General features: G+C 34.4%; 1 protein-coding gene across 1 annotated transcript in view; it reads left to right on the top strand.

Moving 5' to 3' along the window:
* LOC113233514 (nectin-2-like) overlaps positions 1-2,360 on the top strand; it is an 847,610-nt gene extending 845,250 nt beyond the window's left edge. The window contains exons 8-9 of the mRNA XM_026468637.1: positions 1,320-1,441; positions 2,295-2,360. Coding sequence (XP_026324422.1) covers positions 1,320-1,441; positions 2,295-2,360 — 188 coding nt within the window. The remainder of the gene's footprint in view (positions 1-1,319; positions 1,442-2,294) is intronic.
* Positions 2,361-9,248: the final 6,888 nt, after the last annotated feature.

Genomic DNA, 9,248 nt, shown 5'->3' with positions numbered 1-9,248 from the left:
AAATCGTGGTACCATGAGTTTGGACTTAGCTCTAAGGTTAATATTATAGATATCTTCTTTCTTATTGAAATTATGTATATTTTTACGAGCATATAAAATATTTGAGTAAATGTACTGTGATGCCACAGTCATGATACCAGTCTCCTTAAACTTTTCTCTGAGAGAAACCCGAGAGCCTAGACGGTACACAGAACGAATCGCTCGTTTTTGCAATACAAATATAGTTTGAATATCTGCCGCTTTACCCCACATGAGAATCCCGTAGGACATTATACTATGGAAGTAACTAAAGTAAACTAGTCTAGCAGTACTAACATCGGTAAGCTCACGTATTCTACGGACTGCGTATGCAGCGGAGCTTAACCTGCTGGCCAAGGAAGATATATGTATGTGGAATGGTATTAACTCAATGTCGTTATAAATGTACACGTTAGTTATGTATGATAAGAAGGGCAAGATTGCTGTCCTAATGTAAAACCATAATAGAACGAAACAAGTGGAGTAACTACGTATAAAATAACAGCACGGCTTTTACACAACAAAAAAATTGTATTTTTGTTAACAAATATGCCAACATGCAGTGCAATTGTTGCAAATAATTATGATCACTTTTAAAGTGGAGCCATTTTGGATTAGCTTTCCGTGTGCCTCCCCATTTATATTAGTTAATCCTTATTAATTACGAGAACTTCTAAATTATTATTTACGTATCGATAAATTCAAAATAATTTAATATTCATTAAACGTAACATAAACCAGTTAAACTTAATCGTAAACTTCGTTAGAATTTATCGTGTTACGTACATTAAACCAAATAACTTTTGGGATCCCGTTCAACTCTCGAAAAATCTAATCAGCCGTCGCATAGCCATTACCTACTGAACTCGAGTGTATAACACAGTTGTTTGTTAGGGTATCAACTAATAAACATACTTATTATCCCTCACCTGACTAACTTCCGTAAACAGTATTATGTAAACTCTTCAGGGTAATGTATTTTTGGCTCACTAATTAATATATTAAGATGTAGCTAGTATTTACAATAATGTACAGAGGAATAATATAGGGTATAGGCCTCATTAGCATAGTAGAATAAAGTAAGGTAATTCTGTAATGTGTAAATAAATGTTATGCAACACTAGTGCATCGCTAGATTATTCAAATGTGTGCGTTCGTACATGACGTGCGGCGTATGCGTACACATACAAGCCGCGCTGCGACGTTTTGTACAGAGTTACCTTACTTATTCTTATTCTACTACTATGGTAAAACTGTTCTTTTCTGACAATGATTGTTAAAGCAATTATTTTGCTCCCCAGGTCGTCCAACAGCAAGAGTATCTTGGTGGAAGGCTCACGCACTTCTCGCTAACTCAGAAGCGAGAGCCACAGTGTCTTTTAGACTGCAGAGGTCCGACGTTGGCACCGATATTACTTGCCAGGTGAGCTGCTGTTTTTTCTTTTTTGACACATCGTTACTCAACTATCTTAGCCCAGATTACCCTGACCCTTTATCGCGGATGCCATGGACACATACGTTGACAACCACAAATTACACCCAAATGGTGTAATTTGTGAAAGAAAACATTGTTACGAAACCTGCACACATCTAATGATGTGTGTGACATTGACAATCCGCATTGGGCCCGCTTGGGAAGTATAGTCTGCCTTTTTCCAAGACGGAATAAAATGACATTTCTAGGGTTGCCAATTTTCATAAAATTTTAAATAGTTATGTTGTCGATAATTTTATCGATAGATTGTGGAACACGATAACATATTGCCGAAAATAATTGAATTGTGAATGTTCTAATGTTTACTAATTGCACTATTGCCTTCTTTATTCTTATTTTCACTGTTGGCCTACTAGTAAAGAGATCAATTTTTATTCATATATATTCTAACGAGAATAGCCGGATTTTATTATCTATATTGAATTCAAATGAAACACTTTAAAATATGTTTCCTCTTTATATTTTTCATAAACATAGTTCTAAATATTGTATGAACTTACAAAAATTGACAACTCAAATAAACTTGTGCTCTGTATGAATAATGAGTCGAGGATGATTGAAATGAAACAAAATCGGCTATTTAAACATGACGAATATTCTGTCGATAGTCGATAGAATATTTATCGACTGCAATCACTGGCTGCTCGCAAGCGGGCAACACTTTTGCGCAATTAACTGTCATTTTATTCCGTCTTCTAAAAAAGACTTAACCCACGTTGAGAGGATGTGTAGGCTAGCAATTATAATTTATTATTATTGTAATTAATATACCTTTTCGCAGGCTGTCACCGATCCGTCATTGACCCCGGTGTCCGAAACCCTGTCTATAGACGTGAACCGTGAGTAAATGTTGTTAGTTATTTTTATTATTTAAAAGGAAAGTAGCAGTAGTAAATTTTGGCAGACATTATTATTTGACTTTGTTTTCAAGAACTCACTCAAATGAACCTCAACAACTTTCTCATGTTCGTTATCAGTCGTGGATTTTTTTGAAATATGTGTTAGAAAAAAAGATAAACATTAGAAATGTCTAAAAAAAGTTAAGCGTAAAATTTAACGAGCTTATTTCAAAATCTATTAAAAGAAAAACGAGTTATTTAAAAAACAAACTACAAAAATAAAAAACAAATCAACCTCAAACGTTACATCAATGGAATTACATCAATTTTCCAAGTTTGCTACCGTTAGGGGTGAAATATTTTCTTCAAATTTAATGAGCCCAATACTGAGGTACAATCTTTCCAACAAAAAAGAATCATCAAAATCGGTTCTATTTGAGATTTTTTGCCTAAGTAATCGCATAACATTCACACACAAAAAAATACAGTCGAATTGAACCTTTTCCTTTTTAAAGTCGGTTAAAAATAGTTCAACTTCCGATTACTTTCTATATCTGTTCCCAGAAAGTTGACTTTTTCGTTGAGTTTTTCGATCATAACAACCGATCTTCGAGTTGCAGTGTCCGTGTTTGTGTTGAAGAATATAATAGCTTTGAGGCCTTCCTGTACCACATAAATCGATTTAAGTAGGAAAAAACCGGGACGATAAGAAAGTCAACGATATTTAAATTGAAATCTGTAATAGACGTGCTGGTACTGCCAGCTGCCGAATGCGCAAGATAAATAGACTGATACGCGGTTTCTACCGTATCTAATACAAGTAATGGAATCCAGTATAGAGTTGCGATTTCTACTCTTATCGTTTCTAGGCAAAATGGGTAATAGGTATAGCGCCGTACGTCTGCGACATCGAGTATATAACCAGAAATAGAGACGAAATGTAATTTAACTTGTTTGAAATCTATTTTGGCAAATCATTACTGTGATAACTGCGCTCGAATTCGAAACAATTGACGAGTGTCGTCAACTGTTTCACTTCAAATCGGCCAGTTTAATTTGAACTTTGCTATAATGGACGAAAATTGCAAAATTACTTAGTATCTAATTACTGATGAAATGTGATTCGATTGTAATTAGATGTTTTGTTGTTTTACCCACACCACCGAATGGAATAGCCCCCATTGTTAGATATGTTGTCTTTATTACAATTAATACAGCATATTTTTGGAATATACGGAGACGTACACACAGGTCAGTTGTTGGTGGTGTACTATTTCTGTTTTCTATTACAAGTTACGAGGTTTTGATATATTGGAATTTCGATCAATGTACCGCCATCTAGCGGTTTATTCCTGAACGGCGACAAGTTGGAGTTATTACTTTAGTTCTCCAAACAAGAGGCGACCGTATTGCAGGGATATAAGCTTTACTGTAAACAGAACATTATTACAATAAGACTGTCCGAAGACATGATTTTTTTTATAATATCAAGTGACGGGACGAACCAGTCGTGGGCCTGATGGTAAGCTACACGCCCGTCCATAACAGTTGCAGTGCCACTCAGAGCTTTGAATTGCAACGATCTGAAGGGCACCGCCACTGCGCCCATCACCCGGAGACATAAGTTGACTAGTCCGATATGGCAGTAATTTCACCAGTAGCCTTACCCTTCAAAACCGGAACACAGTAATGCTAACAGAAATAGTTAACGTGGCAGTACTTCCCTGGTCGAACTCTTTCACAAGTTCTACTGCAACTAAACTGCGTTTAGTTGCTCTGGTACTCATAGCACAGGCAACTCCTTACTTTCAGATCAAGTAAATGGAAAGTTGTCAGATTCTTTGCATAAAATGTAGATACTTACAAACTTTTCTTTAACGAAACTCAACATCGATACTTGTTAAGAAATTTTCTTTCAACAGTTTCTTCTTTGCTTGCAGCACGTGTCCCGAGCTCCAGATGTAATGTTTTCCAATTTCCTTTAAGAAAAACAAACTATTTCATGGTAAAACGAACCGAACGGAAGTTTCCAAATGTTTGTTGCAACTCCATTCTCAGTTTTTCTTGGTAAGGTTACAATAGTTTACGGGGACTTAGGATAAATTCCAATACATAATAATTATTACCATTTTAACCGACATCAAAACAAGTACAAAGGTTCTCAATTCGAATGTATGTTTTTTTTCAGTCAAAGTCAAAGATGATTTATTCCATAGATAAAATAAATTTACACTTCAAAACGTCAAATTTAAGCTACAGCTCGTTCACTACGCTGACCTCTCTGAGAAGAATGAGCAAGAAACTCTAGGGATTGCTCTTTTCAAATAAACTTAAACGCTATGGAATACACTTTGATTCAAATTTGTGTGGATTCTTGAGAAATGTCTTCTTTCCATACATCTTTATCTAACACGTAGTCTTCAATTTTGTAATATGATTTTTGGATCAAAATATTGTATGTATGTAGTTTTTAAACTTAGGAAATGGTAAACTTATAATATGCTCCGGAATCTTATTGTAAAAACGTATACAGTTCCCCATAAAAGAGTTGTTTACCTTGGTTAAACGAAATCGTGGTACCATGAGTTTGGATTTAGCTCTAAGGTTAATATTATGGATATCTTCTTTCTTATTGAAATTATTTGTATGTATATTACGCGATAGCTCCGGTATTTATGAACCGATTTTCATGATTTATTTTTTGTTTGAAAGAGGGTACCTCCATAGTGGTCCCATTTCATTTTGAAGAAAATCATTCATCTCTAAGGGTGGTTTTATCACGCATGAACATTTCATATTCATATTCATTTTCATAAATAGCGCCTAAATTTTACTTAAGGAGCAATTATGTTAATGGTTGATTTTGCTATTCTCCAATTCAAGGCGTTTTTCTCTCTCAATATACATTGAGCAGTGAGAACCGATTTGTATTATCTCGGTCGGTTTTTTAGTACTCTGTGCTGATTATTATTGTTAAATTTCAAAAAAATCCTCTCACCTTAGAAAGAGCAACCTTAGAAGAGTAATTTTAAATACATGCTTCATATTATTATATTATTTCGAGTGGTATTTATAGCATACAATGGTAAGTATACTCCCGGACACATAATTCGAGCCACTATATCATAGTATCAACGAAGAAAAGATTTCCCCCGGTTTTGAAAGTCCGAATTTTCTAAAAGGACTTATGGAAAAGACTTTTAATATTCTAGTTTCTAAATTGCGTAGGAACTATCCTACGCAATTTTGAAACTAGAATCTAAAGAACACTGATCGATTGATCAACTATCTTGATCAATCGAACAATGTTTAAACTTAAGGCATTTAATACTGATGCGAGGTGGCTCGAATTATGTGTCCGGGAGTGTATATTATGGTAATGTGAGCATTACTGCATTCCGGTTTTGAAGAGTAAGGTTGCTGGTGAAATTATAGGCACTTGTAAACTTATGTCTCAGGGTGATATGCATAGTACAGTGCCCCTCTGAGCGGCACCGCAACTGTTATGGATAGGCGTGTCGCTTACCCTCAGGCGCACAACTTGTTCGTCCCGTCATTTGGTATCATAAAAAAATAAACTAAGTACGTTATTTGTTTTCGTATTCAAAAAAGTAACTTAAATTATGAAAACAGTTCTATAGTAAATAGTAAAAATTATTTCAATTTATTTATAAACATTCAATATTTATTATAGTGAGAGGTAATTTATTACTCACAATGGGGACTCTCGCAACCTCCCTCTTCGATCCATGAATTCACTCTCACTCACTGTACCTCTCTTTCATTCTGGCTTCATGTCTGACTTCTTCACGCTCCAATCGATACGTCTGTGGAATGCTCTCCCGGGCTCCATCAGAAGGTCTCCCTGTATATTCTGTTTCAAAAAGAATGTTCATGAGCATCTTTTATACAGTTTGTCACGATGATAACCATCACCATATTCTGTATATATATATATATATATATATATATATATATACACATATTTTGTATATGAATGTATTAGGTTCATTTGTTATATATATGTATTTATACATTTAAATAGGATTATATATTTATTACATATAACTTATTATTAACGTAATATTTTGTTTTTAATTATTAATTAAAACCGCCGCGTTCGTGAATTTCGTTTTTCTTAAAGGTTGACTAGTCGAGAATGCTTTTAGCATTAAGTCCGCCTTTTGTACCATTATGTCTTGTGATCAATAAAGTTATAATAAATAAATAAATAAACTACTTAAAAAAATATGATGTCCTATGGAATCGTAAATCATGGTGTCCGTACTCTAGTTTTCTGAGTAACATGATCCTGAGACTCCGCTAGCTATTATCGCCGTGCAAGTTAGGAGACGACAAACCGAACTCGGATTTAGATACAAAGATATCATTTGGGCAACTTTTACTTTAATTTGGTGACCGTTGTCGCAAAAAAAAACATAACGTTTAGAGTCGATCCTACCTCCGCTCGAATTTTATCCCGTACTAATACGGCTCGCTTTGCTTGCGAGCGGCAGAGACACACTGGGTTTAGAATTTATTTTTTTACAAACGAAATCGAAGCCATTTGAAAAATATGTATCACATAGTATACGTGATCTACATATTTAGTTCACTTGATATAAAAAAAATCATTGATATATCGCACTGTTAATGCAATAGTGTATTAACTCAAAAAGTGTATTTTCTCAGAATCGTCGAAAAACGAATTACTCGCTTCCCCTGAAAGGTCTGTGTAAATTTATATATAAGTTACTTCCAACTTGCCAAATATACATATTTAACATTTAAATATTCATATTTTTGAATAAGAACAATTTTGGCCAGAACTAGCTCACATAAAGCGTGTCTCATTTTGAGTTAAGTAGATATCTTTTAGTTTTTTTTTTACAATATTCAAACAAGTTTTATTGACGTGCAGAGAATCAAATTTTACGTTCAACAATGGTATAATCTTGAATTTCACATATTTTGAGTTATAACACTATTGTAGCAGTGCGATATGTCAAGTACCTATTGAATACAGCGGTTTTCTGGTAAAACTTCGAGGTAAGTTTGTGTTTTTATTCTATCGTGAAAATTTTTAGGAGACGTGTTCTCACACCGTATAGTAATTAATCAGTGTATATCCTTAATTTTACTATATTTTGTGTTTGTAATTGATTGATTCAACACTTTCATTGTTATGCAGAATCAACTAAAGCTCATTGTGAAAGAGTTAGTCCAGAAGCAGTGTCCCTTTGATCTTTGAGTTTTAAAGTTCTGAGTGGCACTCCTATTGCTATGGACAGGCGTGTCACGTAACACCAGGCGTACGATTTTGTTTGTTTTTTTAAATCTTAATTGTTTGAAGAAAGTTTTGTTCCAAAACAAAAAGGCTGCAAAGCTTAAGCAATTAGTTTTGTTTGTTCGTAAGTCCGAAATCCGCTACATTATTATAGCATCAACAATTACTTTTTCTTTAACATACAAATCAAAGCAAATTTGCTTGTGTTTCCGAACATACTTTTAGGTTTTTAATGGTCATTTGGTCTTAGTTTTGAGGCTCAATATGAAACTATCAAAGTAATTTTATTACAAATCAAACATTAGCAAAGGATCATAAAAAAGATGACCATTTAGATTGTTTGCCTGCTGCTTTTGCAAATTTAAAATGTTGAAATAAATGCCTTAGTTTACTACGCGAATGTATTTAGAAGAAAAGTTTGTTTTTATTTCAACATTGATAATGTTTAGCAATCCATCTTGCTAACGGTAAAAGAAAACATTGTGATAAACCGGTCAATTTTGCGCACTATGAATTATGTGTGCGGAATATGGACTATCTCTCTTTAAAGAACAACCGTGCCCAACAGTGGGATATAGGTTAACGATGATGAATGTTTTCGCACAAGTATATCAGCCTCTTTTAATATACAGACAGAGCAAGGGAATGAATTATGCATTCGTGGAAAAATAGCTTACTTGTAAATCCATTCGAGACCCGCCGCAAATAGCACGTACGCAATGTTTTTGCATGTTAAAGACTTACGGTAGAGTGGCAAATAACATTACCGACATTGGCAGGACAAAAGTTTAACCCTTTTTTAGTTTTTTTTTAACATTTGACCTGAATTCCACCACATTTGAACCATTCTCACGTGAAGGAAACTGGCGATGAGGTCAACGATGGAGCGTGTACACCTAAATAATGCCCATTCACTCTCGCTATAAAAAGGCCCAAGTGTTACCGTTCAAGGAACAAGTCTGCAATTCCTGTTTTGAATTTTAAAAATGGTTTTATTTAGTTAAATTTTTGTAACTAATAATCAGTAATTTATAAATATATCGCACGTAAAATAACTGCATATACGCGACTGATTATCTCGAGTAACGCATTTAGTGTGTTTTGATTATATTCCATGTGAAAATCCTAGGCCATTTTACCCTACCATTGTTAATTAATGTCTATTGGCATTGTTTTCTTAAATTCTTTTTTTTCATTTGCTATTGAAGATGCTATTTTAAGTTTACGTGTTGTTCCATTGCGCCTATATTACAAGTTACATTTATATATTACATTTTGATGATTTATTACAATATTATTCAATTTATTTCGTATATCCCTTAACAAGGCCTTATTCCCCACGGGCACAAATACCACCGCGAAAGTGTTAACTGTGGTTGTAGTTTGACAGCTTCCGTTATTTAGTTACAAAATTACACCTTTTTTTACATCATGGAATACTCTGTCCGGGGAATCGAAGAGTTATGTCGGACTCGTATCGACTAAAACCTGACGGAGTTTCGCCTCATCGCTTTTCGAGATGGGAACTCGGGTACGCAACTGCGCACTACCGCGACACCTGTCCAGATACTCGTAATTATCGAACAAAATTACCCAACTCTCTTCTGAC

The sequence above is a fragment of the Hyposmocoma kahamanoa genome, unplaced genomic scaffold (assembly GCF_003589595.1).
Source record: "Hyposmocoma kahamanoa isolate Upper Pololo Valley unplaced genomic scaffold, ASM358959v1 79, whole genome shotgun sequence".
Lineage (NCBI taxonomy): Eukaryota > Metazoa > Arthropoda > Insecta > Lepidoptera > Cosmopterigidae > Hyposmocoma > Hyposmocoma kahamanoa.
Note: the sequence above shows the minus strand (reverse complement) of the source record. Positions and strands in the feature narration are given on the sequence as shown.